The 20,307-nt window shown below is 46.6% G+C and overlaps 1 protein-coding gene across 1 annotated transcript in view; it reads right to left on the bottom strand.

Annotated features, from left to right (window-relative positions):
- Positions 1 to 20,307, bottom strand: part of VPS53 (VPS53 subunit of GARP complex) — a 693,920-nt gene that overhangs the window by 151,611 nt on the left and 522,002 nt on the right. The window contains exon 17 of the mRNA XM_069226380.1: positions 7,016 to 7,094. Coding sequence (XP_069082481.1) covers positions 7,016 to 7,094 — 79 coding nt within the window. The remainder of the gene's footprint in view (positions 1 to 7,015; positions 7,095 to 20,307) is intronic.

The raw sequence follows: 20,307 nt of genomic DNA, 5'->3' as shown, positions 1-20,307 counted from the left end.
GTTTTAGAAGTGCCCCTTTTGGAAAGTAGGCATTTATTGGTGCTTATAACTCTGGTGCTTTACAGTATGGCTCCAATCCATGTCTAGGGCAGGGTGGCAGCTCCGCTTTGTGCGTACTCCCCAGACAGCCATCCATCCATCAGGAAGGGTTAGGAGTGAGAGGGTTACATCAGCATGCTGACAGTCTTCTTGGGCTGGGAGAGAGGGAGGCAGGACGCATTTTACACCTGAATCGGCTGTGTCCTGCACTCACACAAAGGGCTTCTTTACCCCCACTGACGGCTGGAGTCAGGGCAGAGGAGAAAGGGAATTCCTGTAACAGGTCAGATCTGTGTGGAACCTTCTCCCACCTTCTAGAAGCTGGGCATTCTGAGTATAAGTAGAGGGGCTGTAACCCCCTGATTTTTAGAACACTTGTGGGACTGGGACTGAACCTTTGCCAGAGGGACTGCTGGACTGCCCAAAGGGCTCATCTGGGCTGCTCTTCTTTTGTTGCCCTGCTGCCTGCTACTGCTCGGTGGCCCAAAGGACTTATCGGAATTGCTTTTTTGTATGTTGCCCTGCTTCCAGCTGCTTCCTAACTCAGGACTAACAAGGCACTGCTGGACTGCAAGGAGGAACTGCCATTAAAGGCCTTATTGTGTTGGCCTCCCTGCCTACCGCTGCCTGCTTTGTGTGCCCCAGGACTCCCCAGAGGCTTGTTTACTTGCTCCCACCCGGCTTTTTAAATCTAAAGGCCTTAAATGACTTTATTGGCAACAAGCAGGCTACCATGCCTGTTCTCTCGACTAAGCCTGTGTGTGCACCGCCGCTTGGATTGTGACAGGCACCTCAACCTCTGCAGAGCGCCAACCAGGTAGTTGTGTCCGCTGGGGTTGGATTGTTGTGGTGAGTTGTACTACTACCGCCTCTGCGGCATGCCGCTGAAGCCTACCGTGCTGCCTGAAGAATCGGGCAGACCAGCATTGTCACACCTGCCCTCTCTCCTCTGCGAGGCAGCACTGCGAGAGGTATTTTTGCCTACGGCCTCTCACGAACCAAGGTGACGTGTGGACTGGTGAGAAGAGATCACTAAGGCCACCCATCTCTCTCCAGAGAACCCAGTTGATGCAGACAACGGCGAAAACAGATCACCGCAGCCTCCCCAATCTACTGTTCGGGGTGGTGCTGTAGCCGTACTGCGTGTCACGGGTGGCAGCCCTTACACTTACCCTGAGTGACATCTGCAGCCGCAACCCCCCAGGTAACGAAAGGAGTATTGTTTCCCCCACCACTTCATAGCCACTGAAAACCGACTGTCAATCCCCGCTTGGGATCGTTGGGATTCCCCTGAAGTACCACACCAATTCTAATAGGAACACAGGTACTTCTGGGGCGTGGGATTATCTGGTGCCGCTAACACAATACCGCAAAGGACCTAATAGGAGCCCAGTCACTTCGGAGCCCCTTATTTACACCACGCATTGCTAACATTTTGACCTCATGCATATCAGAAAAAGTATTTACTGCATTCTTACGATTTGACTTCACTGTGTTTCCGAGGCACATCAGAAAAGTGATAACTGCATTTATAACATCATGATCTTAGTGTGTGCATTGTATCTACCATGAAAAACACTGCTTGGGGACTATTCAATGGATATGGATACCTTACGACCTATTTATGGTATTATTGCCATTTTTAACCTTGTTTTGATCAGGACAATGAGTACTACCTCGCGGTTTACACATTATGCACAGAATTACTGGGTTGATTAGCTGTAGTAGGTCAAAGGTATTCTTCCATAATCAGGATCCTGCGTGCTGTTCCTTTTGATACAATATGCACCAAAATGTGTTCCTCGATGATGGTTGGCAGTAGTGTTTTGCTTGCACCCATTATTATGTTTATGACAGTTGCCTAGTGGCAAAGTAGACACTGATTTGTGTTGCATGGGTCTACCACACATTGTCTCTGAGGATAAGCCTGACTGCTCTGTGCCAAGCTAACGGGGGTGAGCATGGGTTATATTTTGTGTGTAATTTACTCGCGCTGACTAGAGTGGTAGGGTCCTCCTGGCTTAGGTGCATACCCTAGCCAATCAGAAACCCAATTTCTAACACTACCCTTTGGTCTGACCTCAGGCCCTAGGTTTCTTATGAAGGACATGTTGGTGGTCGCAGACCATATTTGCAGGTCAGGATAACAACTATTCCTATATCTTGACAGGTGGCTGTTGAGGGCACATTTGCTTCAGCTAGTTTCAGGCGACCTGCAGACAACAGTGCCATTACTGTCTACTCTGAGATTTTCCATCAACAAGCCCAAGTCCCATGTCCAACTTTTTAGGGACTTGTCATTGTCTGGGCCATTCTAGACTAAACTGCCATAAAGGCGTTCCCTCCACAACAGAGAGTCCAGGATACCTGACTTATGATGTTGATGTTTCAGATGAATGCTAATGTTCCAGACTTGAAGATTCTGAGACTAGTTGGTCTCTTAAGAGCTTGCATCCTTCTTGTGCCCCATGCTTGCTGTCTTTTTCAAGTCTCCGTTGAGGCAGCCCAGGATTTTTAATGGTGGATGTCTGATCCCAATCCTCACTTTTAATGGTGGTATCAGTGGTCACAGATGCATCTACTTCTGGTTTGGTCAGTCACTTCGGTTAAGTGGAGATTAGAAACCACTTACCTCCCATAGGGCTGCACCATCATATCTTTCTTTTGGAGCAGCCCACCAATCACCTGGCTCTTTAAAAATGTCTTCTTTTTATCAAGGACACGTAGTTATGAATAATATGACCTTCAAGTGGCACTACATAAAGAAGGGCGGAGTGGTGTTCCAGGCCCTCTATCTGGAAGCTCATGTAAGCTCAGATGTTCATGTGATATTTCTGTCAGTGAGTCCGCTGGTGAAGCCCTTCAACATCAGGGTGGATGAACTCAGCTTGCAGATCATGAGTAGTGTTTGTACTGGGTGGTGGTGCAGGGTATCTTTGTTTTGGCCTGCCATCGGAGGAGGAGGATGTCATTCTCGCTGCTCACCAGCATTCCCCAAAATCAATTTACTTGGGCTGTTGGTCCAAGTATATCACTTGGTGTGAGGCGAACAAGCTGATCCTCTGCAAACCAAGTTGTTTGATGCCCTTTTATTTTTGCTGTGTTTGGTCGATCAAGGCTTTGCTTTGAGCATTGTTAAAGGCTACCCATTAGTCCTTTCCACCGCTGACATCCATCTATGGAGGAGGAGAGGCTACACCAGTTGGATCCATGGAAAGCCCTTAGTTTCTTCATTGATAAGAGTAAGGAGTACCAGATAGACAACCAACGTTTTGTTGGATTTGCCAGTCTGAACAATGGGGATACAGTCAAGAAACTGACTATATTCCAATGGATTATCCCGTGCCTTGGCCAAAAAGGACCCTTCTGAGGTCCTCAGGTCTCATTGCATTAGCCAAAAGCTGAGACTACATCTCTAGGTCAGTATGCCCTGTTTTGAATATCTGTCAGGCAGCTCCATGGACATCCTCCTGCCAGACCTGCACCAGACATTACTGTTTTGATTCTGAGATATGCAGGGAAAGCTATTTTGCCACTAAATCCAGGAAGACTTCCTGGTGTACACTCCAATCCTCAGGCCCATCACACCTTGGAGGGGGGAGTGCTTTGGTACCCATGCATAAGGAGATAAATATGGGGTTAGAATTATCCCCCTTAACTTTAATAACAACCTTTCCAATGGATACTGGACATTCCTTTGCAACCAGTCTATGGAGTAGGATTTTATAATTTAATAAAGTTCCAAATTAGATTTTGCACTCTGTCAATGTTTCCAGTCTATCAGCTAGGCTCAGCATCTAAGGTTGCTGAAAATACTAATGAATACACTGAATTCATTGAGCATGGGTAGCGTCTAAATGTGGCTTGTGTCATCATATTCAGGACTGGAGGCAGGACTGGAGGCAGGACAAAGTCGCGACAGAAGTCCATAAATCCACCTGCAGGTGCACAGGAGTTGTGGCAAGAGTTTTTGGATCCAGTCAAACTTCTGGAGAGATTCAAAAGGGAAGCAATCTACATTCAAATAGAGTAGCAACTCAAAATAGTGTTAATGAAGGTAAGTAATATTTCTTGTGACACTGAAAAACAACAATGTTAAAATGTAACCAGTATGTTAAGTCTCCATAGCTGAAAATAAAGACAACTCTGAAGTGAAAGAAACACCTCTGCACAAAGCTAGTTTTGAAAGATCAGCTTTTGAATAAGGAGATCATACCCCAACATAGTGCCTACAGAGATATTGTGAGGAACTGTTCCATGTCAAGTCCCTAATAATGTAAAGCATACTAAAGGTTTGTCCTACTAAAGGAATATCACCCGTTGCCAATGAAATATTTATCAATACATCTGGACTGCGTTCTTACTATGATCATTTGTTGGTCTCTTATGCAGGACTTCATACTTCATGTCATATAAAGACTTTATTTGGTGTATGTATTGGTGGGAAAGAGAACAAATCAAATGGAACCGAAATATATGCTCCAAATGGCAGCAGAAAATATGCACACAACCTTGCTGTATCTTCTTTATGGAGGAATCTCACCCATAAACCAAGGCACAAGCAGAAGGCATGGTTTGTACCAATACTGAAAATTATTGCCATCTCTTCGAGGATCAGCACTCAAATTATCTTCACTGATACAGAACGAGGTTTGTGTCTCTACGATCGGATGGCAGTAATAGGGGAAAGCCTTTCAACCATTCCATTGAAAAGAAAGTGAGGATTAAGGGTTCTCTATGACTAGCTCCGCCATAGACAGTAAAACTAGAACATCTCAGAAAATGAATGCTTATTTAGCCAACCTTTAGGACGTTTCTAATTCAATAATACTTCACTGGAAGGTTTTGGGAGACTCCTCAATCACTGTAAAACTCTTATATGGGCATTCGTGGTCTAGGAGTGAATCTTCTATCCTTAACTCATATATGTCTAGGAGCGTATACTCACTCACCTGCCTTTTCTTTCCTCCTTCCTACTAAAGCCATCATATAGAGGCTGGGAGGGGCCACCAAAGAATTATCCACCACACTTCCTCACATGCTCTCTGCTGGGTCTAGGGGAGTGAAGACACCTTCCCTTCCTTAACTACCTCCCTTCCGCATATATTCAATCTGCTAGGACCGGAAACATTATGCAGAACAAAGACTGTGACAGTCCAATAATGTTCATGATGAAGTCTCACATAGTTGTCACCGCACCGCAGTCAGTTTCTTGAGCAGGCCACTTTGAAAAGCAAATGACTAGAGAGGACTGTCTCCTGAACCATTAAGCTGACTAGTTACTTTTCACTGATTACTACTTTATACATTAAGTTTAAACTATGTGCACCAATAATTTCTTTTTTTTTTTTAAAGAAAGAGGGTGTCTGAGCTTATAGACTGCTTGAAAAGTAAACATTTCCGTAAGGGATTTCAGAAGGAATATATAGAACCGTAGAAATTTAGAGCAACCAAATGGCACAGCCATGCCATTTTTCAAAAGAGAGCCTCCTAATCCCCACACATTATATGTAAATAGTTTTCCTTGTTGATTTAACTGACTTGATGTTTGCCTAACGGGCGCATTAAGCAAACTGGCCCCACTATTGAAAATGCCCTGAGACACTGACTGCATGACAGGGCAAGAGAATCAATAGCACTTTGTAGATGGAATTGCAGAGAGGATCAGAGAACCCTTCCCGGCTCAGAGGAACGGACCCAGCCTCTGTGAACAGAACTGAGCCAGAGAACATTGAACCTGGGGAAATAACTCCATAGACTAAAGTCCTTTAATGGCACCTGACAAAGGATGTAAGCAGCTGACCTATATAAACTTGGGTGCCTAACTTCATAAAGCACCAGATGAGAGATCCTTGTTTGTTAACTATACCCTACCATGAGGGATGACTAACAATTTATTAGAAACGGGGGGGGCTACGCGTGGGATATAGTGTGTTTTTGGAGGAGGCCACTCCATTGGAATTAGGTGCTTTTCTGACGTAAGGGGGGGAGGGTGATCCCCCGATTTTGCCATTGGGTGCTGGTGAGTGTCTCTCACAGGTAAACCACCTCCCCTGCATGGGGATTGGACAAGGACTCTTGAGAGGCACTCTGATAAGGGAGAAATTGAGTAACACGCAATTTAAAGTGATCTTTTTTAAATACTTCTCCACACTTATCCTGACCCAGTGAAAATTAACAAATATATCCAGACAAGACATCCTTCCGTCCGAGGTGTGGTACCACAGTAATATCTTAGTTCACATGACATTGTCCTATGGATAACTGTCTGTTTCTTGGGAATACATTTTGACAAAATTCCATAAGATAATATCACTTCCTCTGGAATGTACACTTAAACAATGTCTGCTGACCATAATCCCAAACCAAACCAGAAGAAAAAGAATGCTCAATAATAAATTTACGAAGCAAGGTCAGCTGTTTGCAAAACCCATACGCTGGCTGTATCGAAGGGCACGTTTGAGAGAGTATTGGAAAAAGACGTGGTGGAGAGGGCAGCAGCGAGGAAGAACACCTGAAAATGGGTCCCAAAGGGGACATAATTAGAGAAAAATATTTAAGAACTTGTTTACTGAAGTAAATGAGGGAGAGTCATGAGCGCTGCAGTTCGGACTCGCCAAATAAACAATATTGAGTGCATTAGACTTAGTGCTATCCACCTGTTGCCACTGGATGTGGATGAAATATAAATGTAAATTCTGCTACTTTATTTCAGCCTTTCCCCCGTCCCACTGCGGGAGTTATACAACGTGTTTGTGTGTTGTACCTATAATACACTCTGCTAATGAAATGTTTGCTATGTTTAGATGTTTCAGGCCTGTTATGGACAGCCCCAAAACATTTTTTTTTTTTTTTTTTTTAATGGACTTCTTTGTTATTTATTGGTTTGATTGTACACCCTTTGCAATAAATAATGTACCCTATTTGAAACAGAAAGGCAACAGCAGCACTGGTAGCTGCATCCCTGTGCACGTACCTTGCTCATGGCGGTGAGCGCAGGATCACATGCGGCGTCCAGGTCTTGCACTAGGAGCTGGATGCTGTTTGAGATCACTCTGCAAAACAAATAGAAGACAGTTCAGTACGCTGCCACAGATTCTGCCAATGGTCTGGGTACTTATCAACTACACTAGGGCACAAGGGTGTGACTTTACAGGACTCAAAGCACCTCCAGATCCTCCACAAATGGCCCGACGTCTACTAAGAACCAGACAATGCACATCTTAAAAACTTTCGCTACAGGACTTCCTTCTAACAGAGACTTGAAGTCTTAATCAATGCCTGTTGGTACAAGAAAGGCAAAAAGAGGAAACGTGTTTCCGATGATAACTCAGTTCAGAGTGTATCTCTGGCACTCCGGATATTGGGGGGTAATCCATTAAAAAAAACGTAACGGCACACAAAGCAGTGCTCCAACAAACTTGTGCGGATTCATTATTTTTCTAAATTCACAAACATTCCCTGTAGAATGTATGGAAACTGCCCGGTGCAGGTCTCCATGCTACTACAGGGAATGCCATCTGACATTTTCTCCTGGTTCCCATTTGCCTGTATGTGTAAATATATATAGCATAGATTTAAGCAAAGGGCAAACTCAGTCTCCCAAGCAAATCAATTGTTTCTTCTTTTCTCCACATGCAAAAACAATTCTTATGTCTTACCCTATATCTTCTCCAAGTTTGGAGGTGACCGGCCCCCCCTCCCATCGTGGAAGGGGAGTCACTCCAGCTCTTTGCTACAGCAAATCTCTGACCATTGCTAGGGTGGGAGAAGGTCAGATCACACCTTGTGAATGCTCACCAACATGTGGGTTTTGTTAGTGTACACAAACTTACAAGGTAGTCCATGATCCTCCCAGTTCCCATTCCTTGCACAGAAGTTACTACTACGTATTTGTTTATAGTTGTAGCAGACAAACACAAACACACAAGCCTACTGTGGCACATACAGCAGGGACAATGCAATTTTATGTTCCTGTGGCTGCAGCGTTTTTTCACATGATTATGGACTTGCTGCATTTGCCACATAATCCATCATCTGCTGCATAAACTGCAGATATTAACAAAAAAAAGTTTTTCTTGCTCAAACGGATTAAAGGTTACTAAAACACGGCGATTCATATTCCTGTGCAGTGGAAGGCCTTTCACAAAGGCTGCCTGGACAACTTTTAGCTTCTTATTTCTGTATTTAGGTGTTACAATGGTACCAATAAGGTGAAATCCTTTCCCAGACAGTGTTACCATTTGTAGCAAGCACTGGCAAAGCCAATAGGCCTCACCTACGCAAGAACTATTGGCTTTCTAAATGTGTTTTAGCCGTGTTGTACACCAGTGCGGCTGCTGTTCAGCACAGCTAAACATTAGTGGGATAGAGTGGATTGAGGAAGAGAGGAATGGGGTAGATTGGGGTAAATCGGAGTGGAGTATGGTGGTGTGGGGTAGAATGGAGTGGGTGCATTGGGGTGGAGTGGAGTAGATTGGGGTGCAGGAGATCACTGTGGGGTAGACTGGCTTGGTAGACTTGAACGGAGTAGATTGAATTGCGTTGGATTGGCTTGGAGTGAGGTAGATCAGGATAGATTAGGGTAGAGTGGCGTGGGGCACACTGGGGTAGACTGAGTGAAGTGGGGTAGACTGTGAAAGAGTAGAGTGATCTCCCAGGTAGACTGGAGTGGAGTCGGGTAGATTGGAATGGAGTGGGGTGGGGTAGGGTGGGGTGGGGTGCGGTAGACTGGGGTGGGGTAGAGTAGAGTGGAATGGGGTAGACTGGAGTGGAGAGGAGTAGACTAGAGTGGAGTGTGGTCCTTTGGGGTGGAGTGGGGGTAGTTAGGATTCAGTAGGGTAGATTTGGGTGGAGTGGGGTAGAGTGGACTGGGGTGGATTGGGTGGATTATATTAGGGTAGACTGGAGTTAAGTGGAGTATATTGGAGAGGAGTTAGGTAGACTCGAGTGGGATATATTGGAGAGGGGTAAATTGGAGGGGAGAGGAGTAGAGTAGAGTGGGGTAGGTTAGGTGGAATGGGGTAGAGTGAACTGGGGTATATTTGGTGGAATATAGTAGGGTAGACTGGAGTGAAGTGGGGTAGACTGAAGTGGAGTAGGGTAGATCGGAGTAGTGTGGAGTGGGGGTAGATTGGAGTGGGGTAGACTGGACTGCAGTTGGATGGAGTGTGGTGGGGTAGTTTGGAATGGGGTATTTTGGGTTAGAGTGGGGTAGATTGAAGTGGAGTTGGGTAAGTGGTGTGGAGTGGAGGGGCACACAGTGAAGTGGTGTGTTATGTCACTGAGTCAGTGGAGTATATTAGAGAGGGGCGGAGTGGCTTGATGTGTCACTGAGTTGCTGTAAAGTGGAGGGGTGTAGAGTGGAGTGGGCTGTCTTAGAATGGAGTAGCGTGGCATAGTTGAAGGGCCTAGTGTGAAGTGAAGTAGCGTAGTGTTGAGTATGCATGGTGGGGTAGAGCACTGCCATTACAGAAAACACATTTTCAACTGAAATGAGCATTATATTTGCACCCACATACTGTTTTACTGCATGCAGGTGATAATGTGTCATCCCCTAGTGTATTGATGGGTTTTGATCTTATTCAAATATTTGTTTCCCCCACATTTCAGAATTGCTAAAAAAAAAAAAGAGTTTCATTTGTACTGATTGAGCCATTCTGAAATATAAGCACAGGTTATTTTTTTTTTTCTTTTTGTTGTGTGTTCGAGAAAAAAAATCCTACACGTTCTCCTCTCCCATAGGTACTCACCAGGATTGTCACAAATTCTCTTTTTTTGATGTCAGAGAAAAAAAAAATAAACACCAAACTCCTCAGAAGACGGCCTGACATTTGGCCTGAATGCACAGCAAACGTGACAAGATAAGAACAAGACTTAAAGGCCTCTTTACAGAAAGCGAGCAGTTTGTGGAAGATTACAGTAAACAATGTATGGAAAAGGGTAGGGACGAACTCGGGCCAGACAGCCTAAAACAAAAGAATCCAGTAAATAGAAAGCCAAAAAATGTGAGTTACAACCACAAAGCCAATGGTCAGCTATTGACGGAATGCATTCTCAGCGAAACTTTCAGTTTCAGAGTGCCTCCAAGATATTGTTAGCAAACCAGACACCTGTGCTGTCTAACAGGCTTCGACCTAAAAATGACAAACGAATGAAGTAATACAATCAAAAATTTAGTCAACTCTGTCACATAATTTGGTCGTCCTCTGGCGCATAATTCCAGTGGTCCTGCACATGCAGACATAAACCTATCCCCACATTCCCCGTTTTACTGAGACACGTTTATTAAAATATTTCCCGTCCGAAGTGCCTTAAGTTTCTTGAACCTCTAGATGCAGGCAGTTCGCCATGTCTAAGGAAAAAGAAAGGAGAGGACATTAAGAAAACGAATTTTCCATAAACAGCAAGAAGCTCTCTGTTGGAAAGAGTCCTCTGACTTAATGTCAGGCAGGCCGAGGCTTCTGGCCTAAACAGAAACAGTGAGCTCTTCGCTTTCAGACGGAAACGTTCACAGCCAAGTGCCCGCCAGACTGGAGTCTCTGGCACCTGTGAGGTGCCATGTCATTCTCTCTGCGCCAAGGCCCGTCAGTACATATAGATGGAATATTTTTACACTCTGCAGTTGGAGGGGTGTCGGCTGGCGGTGATATGCCAGAAATGCCTGCGGTTTAGCACAAATATTACACAGTCGGCTTCAGAGGAGGAGAGATGTGCCCGGCCTGCGGCCTGGGACGTTGGCTGCCGAGTGCGCATTCTGTACAGCTCGGGCCTGCAGAAAACCCCACCCCACGCCACCGAGACAACATACCAGGCCCTTCACATGTCCAGATAACTTGCCCGACAACTGGAGAGTCGTTCAGCGCCACGGCTGCCTCACAGGAAACGCCGCTGATACACGAGGTTTTTTGCTTGACCGCACAATTCCTTTGTTTGTTTACAAGCGTGCAGGGCCCGGTTCCTCAATCAAATATACAAAATAATCCTGGTCTTATAAGCGTCCTCTATACGTGTCAGTATAAATGTCACTTATGTTGGTCATCTTCTAGCTGGATTTGTGGGGACGTATACTTTTTTGGATTCAATTATTTTCATGTAATCTCTCCTTGCTGATGCCGCTCTTATTGTTTTTCCTATTTCGACGCCTCGACGCCTCGACCCCCTCCCCCTACCTTTAGCTAGAGGACACTATAGGATGAAAGCTAAAAAGGAAGTGATGGAAACTTGCATCACTTTTGTGTACTGAGATGTACAATGGCGAGTCACATACCATGCGAAGCACGTTGTTCTAACTGAGAACCCGGGAGAAATCTTTCTCTTTGGCACTTGTGATGACTCTTTAAAGGGATGAAAGCCCTGAATTGTAGGTGGGTCGTGAGCCTACCCGGTGTTTCAGCGCTTTCCGTCTCTGACTCCCCGGTTTGATCTACCCTTGCGGACTGAGTCCTGGGTCCAACTACGAAGACATTCGAGGATGTTTCCAGCACTAGGCTACTGCAGATTTTTGTTTTTGGGGGGGTGGGTGTATGTGTGGGGGCCTAGGGGAGGGGGCAGAGAACGGGGTGAAACTCCAAAGTAGCTCTGATAACTGTTCCTTGGAAAGAGAGTGTGGTTGGTGGCAGTTCACTAATTTTGGGGTACAGTCCATCACAAAGCAATTGTGTCCCCCAAAAGCCAGCTGTGATAAGATGCCCCGGTTTAAGAAATGTAAGAGACTGCTTTCCCTCGTGATGGCAACATACTCTCCGAAGCAGCAAGGTTCCAGCTTCCTTCCACACTAGGCAACGCTAGTCTTCTGGATGCCTGCTTCTGATTGTCTGGACCATGGCCTTTGGACGGCTCAGCAAAGAGACCCAGTGCTGCAGACCATGACCAGCCTCACCATTACAGGCGCCGCCAGAACTCAGCAGAGGTCTCTTCCTGACGAGAAGACGTTCTATCCAACGAAACGAACGAAGGACTGTGAGCACCTCCTTCTCAAGCGCAGTTGAGCAACAGGAGGATACCCGACTTTGTGATCACCTCTTCGTATCTGCAAGTGTTCATTCACCACTGATGATAAACCAGACTTAAAGGAACACCCCTAGTGAACAACTACCACTGGTCCTGGAAGCCTGTTTGACAGCCTACACTTCAATACCCCTACCATGTTTAGCACACCTTGGCGACCTCTCAGAATCTCAGAATCAGGTATTCTGCTTCCAGGCATCAAACCGGGGTTTGTAGCATCTCCCCGCCATGATGTGCCTGTGATGCTCCTGTGTATGGGAGCACCTTTCCAGATTTCCCAGGACCTACACTAGTGCTGCTTGATATTATTACCCTGATTCACCCAACGTCTGCCTCAAGAGACATCACTAGTCAACAGCATTGCTGCCTGGCACAGCCTCGCCGGATGCAGCAGTCACTCCCGCAGCTCCTGACAACCACATAACTGCCAAAGGGCTGCTGAAAATCCAGGTCACAACAGTGGGAAACAGAGAATAAAGCCCGTCTCACCTCCTGTGGCTACTAATGCCACAAGCATGTTACCTGGGGTTCACAAAGCACGAGACAGGGCCATCACGATAACCTGACCGTGGTTATAAATAAGATATTACAGCGTAAAATACTTGGCTTACTTCCCTAATTGCAAGGCTTTGGCAGCAGAAAAAGTAATGGGTAACATGACAAATTGAATTTCTGGGAGCTCAGAGCCTCTAAGAACCAGAACTGCCAGGGCGTCAACCCACTGTCTCACTCTGCCACTACTGCTCGGCATGCTACAGCTTTTTCATGAAAACAGATAAATTCACCGGCCATTAGTTAGCATATGAAAGCCGTAATATTACCTTGTCAGCGGAAGAGGGCTCCACTAGCTGTACTGAGCATGTGTCAGGCGGGGGCTGTTACAGCCCAGCCTCACACAGACACAATATATATATGACTAGCGTGACTCATTGCAGTATGCCAGTGAATGGAGCTTCAGGGGCTGTCAGTCACGCACCCTCGTGCCCTATCCAAAGCTGAAATAGAGAAAAAATGTCTGCCTCAGTACCTTTAACCCTATTCTGGCTTCTGATTGGGTGGAAGCTCGTGGGGCTGCCTCTGGTATACTGCAGACGGAGGGGAGAGTCGAAAATCAATGACCTGCCACAGGTACATTTCTTGATTTAGCAGCCTGAGAGTGTGTTTATCTTTGTGCTGGGGAGTGTATGTGTCTGTCTTTGTGACCGTCTTCGTGTGTGCATGCAAAGGTGTGCGTATATATGTTTGCTTATTTGCCTGAGCGCATATTAATGTGTTTGTGTGTCTATGCTTGCAATTTAAAAGTCTGTGAAGGGATTAGCAAGGATCGAGGCCGTATGCTACAGGGTTGGCTTCAAGGGTCCTCACTACATTCAAAATCCACCAGCCGCCACTGAGAGCTGCAACAAAGTCAATCCGTCAGACGTCGGTAAGAGATTTGATTTTAGAACCTTGAACACCGCTTGAACTGCAGAACAACACTGACCCCAACATTTCTTTTCTTTAAAAGCTGGTTGGGTTCATAACTTGGCTACGGTTAGCATTAGAACGCTATCATTTTCTTCACACTGCTGGAGAGCAGAATCCCTGCAAGAAAAGCCATACCTTCAGTCTATTCTAGAATATTACATGGTGTGTCTTGGACCTGAGATTTTCACGACGAGTTCTAAGGTCTGGCTCAGGTATGTGCAAAGGCATGGCACTGAGTGCGCGATAGGAATTTTAGCTTTTTTAATAAGTACTTATATGTAGACTGAAGGGAGCGATTTGGTGCAGCAATCCCAGATTTTTTCAGAAAGAGATGGATATAAACGACCTGATGGACAACACATGGGGCCTGATTACAACTTTGGAGGACGGTGTTAATCCGTCCCAAATGTGACGGATATACCACCTACCGTATTACGAGTCCATTATATCCTATGGAACTCGTAATACGGTAGGTGGTAAATCCGTCACTTTTGGGACGGATTAACACTGTCCTCCAAAGTTGTAATCAGGCCCATAGTGATTTGAAAAAAACATATGTAACAGCCCTGCTAGCCAATGGAGGAACTTTGGGTAAGGAGGTACCTGATCACATTTGTAGTTCACAATAATAGAGGTCCTTGGCCCACTGTGCCCCTTCTGAATACAGCAACGGAGCAGAATAAACCCCCTTCTTATCTGCTGTTTTGTGTAGTGTTTATTGGGAGTATCACTACTACCAAATTTTGTTGGGAGCATATGGAGCCATTCCACTCGCCCATGGTACTGGGCCTGTGGAATGGCTCAAACCAAAAAGTCCTGCAGGACCAAACCGGAAAAGTTGCCTTCTCGACTTGGCAATCAAGGCAGTAGCTTTGTGGAACTTCAGGAACTTGTGAATTGTTTTATTATTTATTACATGTTTAATTTGAGGCATTAATGTGCTCCATTTTTCTTTTATTGCTTCCAGGTTATTTCAAATATTTTAAACTATTTTACAAAAGGTGAAATCTTAATAGTAGTGACTTCCCAAACAATTAGTTCGTAAGAGGCTCCTCCCCTCATTTGAGGGGCAGAGACATGCACGCCTACACCTAGGTGTACATCTCCACTCACAAATGGAGAATAGCAAAAAAAAATGTGGAGAGTTACACCAAGGTATTGGAGTTGATCTACACACAAACTGACTTTTGTGAATCAAGCCAATTGTGAGCAAAAAATTGTTCAATGGCGTTGGGAGGAGGACAGTATCAGTCTTTTGACTATAGTATACATGATGTGATTAAGATTTCCACTGTGCTTGTGATGAATTTAAGCATATGACGCTGGGCACGAAGTGATGTGATGACAAATAATATATAATGTGGGTGACCAGGGACCTTATTATACGTAATGTGCCTGCTTTTTGCACCCATGGATCCTGGCAGGTGACAATATTTTGCTCGACATCTCCTTGGACTGCTCCCGTCCCCCGCTTCACCACGCGCCTTCCCTCCTACATGCATGTAGCACATTTCCTGCAATGGACTCATCACTGGGCATTGGTCGACGCGTGGCGGTCTATCGAACCTAGCGACCGGGTCTACCCAATTTATTCGGCGGTGCATGTCTTATAAGTATGCTTAAACCGTATCCTCCTATCAACTACTCTTTTAGATGCCAAACACCCAGGCAGACTATTTGGCCCGCATAATATCTGATCATGATGTGCATACAGTAGATCTTTCCAGGAACACCCCATTGTCCACAAAGCTATTACCCTAGGAGATGCTGGAAGACCCATCCTTCCAAGTTTCCCATGCCCAGCACATAACTCAATACTTCTCTGACAACAGCGGTAGAGCCCTCTTCATGTGGAGTCAAATAGGGAGGCCTTCAAAGTGGTCAAGCGTGGGCACTGCACACAGGAAATCTCAGGGGTCTGCACAACAATTGTTCAGAAGATATTCGAATACAAGCATCTGAGCACTGACCTTGACAAAGCGTGGTGATGGACGCCTCTAAGAAGTCAGCACTTGCAGATGCAAGAACTCAATACATGGCAATCCTAGACCTAATATGCCGCCTCAATTTTAAAGCCTACGCAACCCAAACGCATAGGGAGGGCGACAAGGGGGGGGATTGGCTGGTCCACCAGGACTCCTGTTCCGGGTCCACCCTCGAGATTGCTTTGAACTACGGTGTCCACCTTTACACCCAACAAGGTATCCTAGAGGCATTCTTCACATACTACTCCTTGATTTATGACAACTCCGTGCCCTCTGGCAACGGAGATTATCTCCTTCTTCTCCAGGTACCCCCTTCAGAAAGTTCCACCCATCAGTAGAGAGCAATGGGATGAGCCCCTGCCCACCCAAGAGATCAAACTGGCCATACCTATTTCGTCCAGGAATAAAAACCCCTGGCCTGGACGAATATTACAGCACCTTTAGCACCCTTCTAGCCACCCATCTGGCTGAGATATATGAGGCTCTTCACGCCAAGCCCCTACCTCCCTCCTACTGTGAGGCAGTACTGATGTCCCTCTCCAAATTCCACAGGGACTCGACTCTCCTCCCATCATCCTGTCGCTATATTAGGCACAGATTACAAAATCCTGGGAAAAAATATTGGCCTAACGCTATGATCAGTTCCTGCCGATGCAAGTCAACCCAGATCAAAACGGCTTTGTTCCTGGGCGGAGTACCTCTCAGAATATACACCGCCTCTTTCTCCTGATGGACCTGTCCGCAGCCGCTTTTCTTATGCGGCTTGCGTAATTCTAGATCTAGAAAAGGCTTTTGATACCTTGTAGTAGGACTACCGATTCTAGTGGCTGTCCACCCTGGGGTTCGGTGACCACCTTCAGGCATATACGCGGTTACTGTACACCACCCCCAAATCCAAGGTCCTACTGGGCCAGCCGGTCTCCTCAGCATTCCCAGTGCAGAGGGGCAATAGACAGGAGGACCCCCGCTCCACCTATTATTTGCCTTTACAATCAAGCCTCTATCGCTAAACTCCAAACGGAGGGGGAGGCCTGGGGGAATACCCTTGAAGAGCACAATTCATGCAGTCTCCCTCTACCTGGACAACCTACTCCTCTACATCCGGAATACCCCTACAGATCTGTCCCAAATACGCACCACTTTACACTCCTTTGTCTGAATAGCTGGGTTATGGGTCAATTGGGCGAAATCCTGCATGTTCTGCCTAAGTGACTCCCTGCCTTTTGCAGTTCGGTTAGGGGGCAGCAGTTGAAGTGTAGAGGTGGCACCGTTCAGTACCTTGTACCATTCTGCTATAGACCTCTTTGAGGGAAACCCCCGGAAGGTGTTCACAGCCCAGAAATCCCAGGTCCAATTTTGGAAAACACTTCCCCTAATCTCCAAAATAATCATTTACTCCGCCTCCTATGTTATGTCCCAACCTCCCAGCCATCCCTCCATGCAGTTTTTTCATGACCTGGACACACTGCTCAGAGAGCTAATCTGGGGCAATAAACGCCATCACATAACGCAGCAGAAAATACAGTTGACCGTTAAGAAGGGGGGCCTAGGTGCACCCTTGTTCGAAGCCTGTTTTCTGGCAGCCCAGCTTCAATGGGTCTTGGGATGGCTGGTACAGCCCAATCTAGCTGAAAAGGGCGAGGACACAGGCTCCCTCACTCCCACAGACCTCAAGGTCTTCTTGCTACCCAGAGCAACCCCCTTACACAGGCAGTCACGCACCTCGTTGAAGTCGCACACAAATGCGTTCAGCGGGCACTCAGCCTTACTCGCCATGTCGTCCCAATACGCTCCGTCTCTACCCCTGCCACATCCTCCCAACTCCTACCCATCCAGAGACCTTACACCCTGGCACGACTATTGTCTTACCACTGTAGGGGACCTATTCCAAGAGGGCCAACCCCTCACCATCGACCACTTGCTTGACGACTTGGCTCTCCCCAGGGGGGCAATACCTACAGCTTCACCAGATAAGGTATGCACTCCTCACCAAATGGTCCATAGTAGACACTAAGCATCCCACCCACTCAGTTATGTAGTCCCTGTTAACCATGGGAATTAGATGCCACCTGATAACATGGCTTTACAGGGAGATAAGGGAGAATACAGGGACCCCATTAGCATCACTCAGAGATAAATGAGATGCAGATGTCGGACGAGCACTCCATGATACTAAATGGGACAGGGCCCTCGCTGTCCCACATTGAGTCTCCCACAATGCCTGATTTAAAAGTATCCAATATGCCATACTTCATACAGCCTACCTCATCAGCTCAAACGCTTCCTTCCTGTGGCCAGCCTCAGCTGTGCGCGTTGCCAATAGTTCTCAGAGCTGACATCCATCATATGATATGGTTCTGCCCTTCCCATGTACCCACAAACAATCCACAAGACGCTCCACAAATGTACGTGAGCTTCCGGACATTGGTACCTGGGAAGATTGCACCCTAGGCATATTTAACCATGGGAAGGACGCAGAGGTCAGGGCATGCTTCACTAGTCTTACCCCCCTCCCATCCCCAGGTACAAGGAACTGCTTGCATAGCCCAACAGCACCTCACAGCCGCCAGCCATGCATAGACGCCCGTATTCTGGACTTACCGTCCTTCCATACAGCACAGCGTCCTCATGGACATTCATTCAAACAATGAGTAACTCTTGACCAGTAAATGTGATTCTTGTTGATTGTTGAAAACCCCAATAAAATTTGTTTAAAAAAAATCCCAACGAACCTAATTACCATCCTTATAGTAAATAAATGTCCTGTTTGAGAAAGAGGCAGCAGCCTCTTGAAAGCCAACACCCACTTTGGCTTCGAGCATGCGGTCACTGTAAAAGTGTTGAGAATGGAACCTAGAAAGAGATGGATAAGTTGAGGCTGTTTGAGTTTGCCCTTGATCAGGCAATTGTCTAGATGGGGAAAGAAACTAATGGATGCCAGCGCAGATGCATGGTCACTAGGACCCTTGTGAATACCCTGGGGCTGTGATGACTGCAAAGGACAATGCCTTGACCTTGTAGTTTATCACACTTTCACAAGGTGGAGGTACCGGTAGTTGACTGTATGGATGGAGATGCAGAAGCAGACGTCTTACAGGTCCAAAGCAGACATGAAAAGGCCCTGTTGGAGCAGTAAGATGACTTCCTGTAGGGAGGTCATATGGAAATTGTTAGAAATGGGGTATCTAGTTGGAAGTGGTTTGAATCATGTCTAATAGGGACCCTCACTGTAGTCAGGGTAAGGGAGCCATACAGCTAAGATAACCCCTGTTCACTCCCTTGGTAGCGTGGCATGAGCAGTCAGACTTCTCACAAGAAATGTGTAAAAAACACACACACACACACACACACACACACACACACACACACATCCACCCACACCCAACACCAACACCCACACCCACACCCACACACACACACCTTCACAACGATTAAAAAAATAGCCACTATTTACCTGAGTAAAACGACAAAAATCCAACATATACAAGCAAACATACACATTTTCAAAGATTAAATCTTAGTAAAGCACTTAGAAATACAATAGTTCCAACTCAGGTGCCTTGACGGAGTCATTCCCAACAGTCTGACGCTACTCACGAGGCAGTGTGGGCATATCACAGAGTCGCAGGGACCCCAGGTACAGTACCTTGAAAAACGATGTGGAAAAAAGGACATTGCATGGAGACGCAGAGGTGAGGCGTTGCTGGAGCCGGTGTAGCTTCGGTTCCTTATTGATACTGGGGAGATGAGGCATTGGTTCCTTACTGCCAGGCCAGGTAAGGGAGGCGTTGGTTCCTTACGGTTGCAGGAGAGGTGGTGAGGGATTGGTTTTTAACGACCTCGCATGGTCGATCAATCCAGCAGATCAAGATGCGAGACAAAAACTTTATGACATCGCAATCACACCACGCGGCCACAGGTGTTGCTGCGGAGTCGGAGTCGGGTGTCATGGACCTCCGTAACACAGCTCTCGGGACTCGCACTGTAGCGGGACTTTGGAGGCTCTGCGGCGGCACCGGGCCTGTATTGCAGGACATGGTCATTGCACTCAGCGGGGACCAGGGCTCTGGTGCAGGGGGCGGTGCAATGTCAGAGAGTGGAGCCGGTTCTGAAGTTAGTCTGGAGTCAACATTCTTAGTTTTTTCTTAGTTGCACGACACCTCACTTCCAAGGGCCCACAAACTGGATTTGCCACCACTTGGCAAGTCAGGACTCAGAGAGCCCAGGAGCTGGTAGGTGAAGTCTTTGCCCTGAGATGACTTAACAGGAGGCAAGCTCAGTTCAAGCCCTTGGAGAACCTTGAAAAGCAGGATGTAGAAAGCAAAGTCCCGTCCTTTCACTCCTAGGACATAAGCAGCAAGCAGCAAGCCAGCACAACAAAGCAACAGGCAGAGTGGCAGTCCCTCCTACAACATCCAGCTGATCTTCCTGGCAGAACGTCCTCAGTCCAGAAGTCTTCCAACTTTGTGGGGCCAGCGATCCTGTACTTATACCCATTGCTGTCTTTGAAGTAGGCAAACTTAAAAAAAAAAGTATTTGCAGTGCACATGACCCTGCCTTTCCTTGCCTTGGCCCCAGACACACTCCAAGGGGTTGGAGATTGATTTGTGTAAGGACAGGCACAGCCCTGTACAGATGCAAGTGCCAGCTCCTCCCACCACTCCAGCTCAGGAAGACCCATCAGCCTGGTGATGGATCATCAGAATATGCAGGGCACACCTCAGCTCCCTTTGTGTACCTGTCTAGAGCGAATGCACAAACAGCCCAACTGTCATCCTGACCCAAACATGTATTCAGCAGGCTGGCA

This window comes from Pleurodeles waltl, chromosome 3_1, assembly GCF_031143425.1.
Source record: "Pleurodeles waltl isolate 20211129_DDA chromosome 3_1, aPleWal1.hap1.20221129, whole genome shotgun sequence".
NCBI classification, from domain to species: Eukaryota; Metazoa; Chordata; class Amphibia; order Caudata; family Salamandridae; genus Pleurodeles; species Pleurodeles waltl.
The sequence above is the reverse complement of the archived record's forward strand: the minus strand, read 5'-3'. Positions and strand labels throughout refer to the sequence as shown.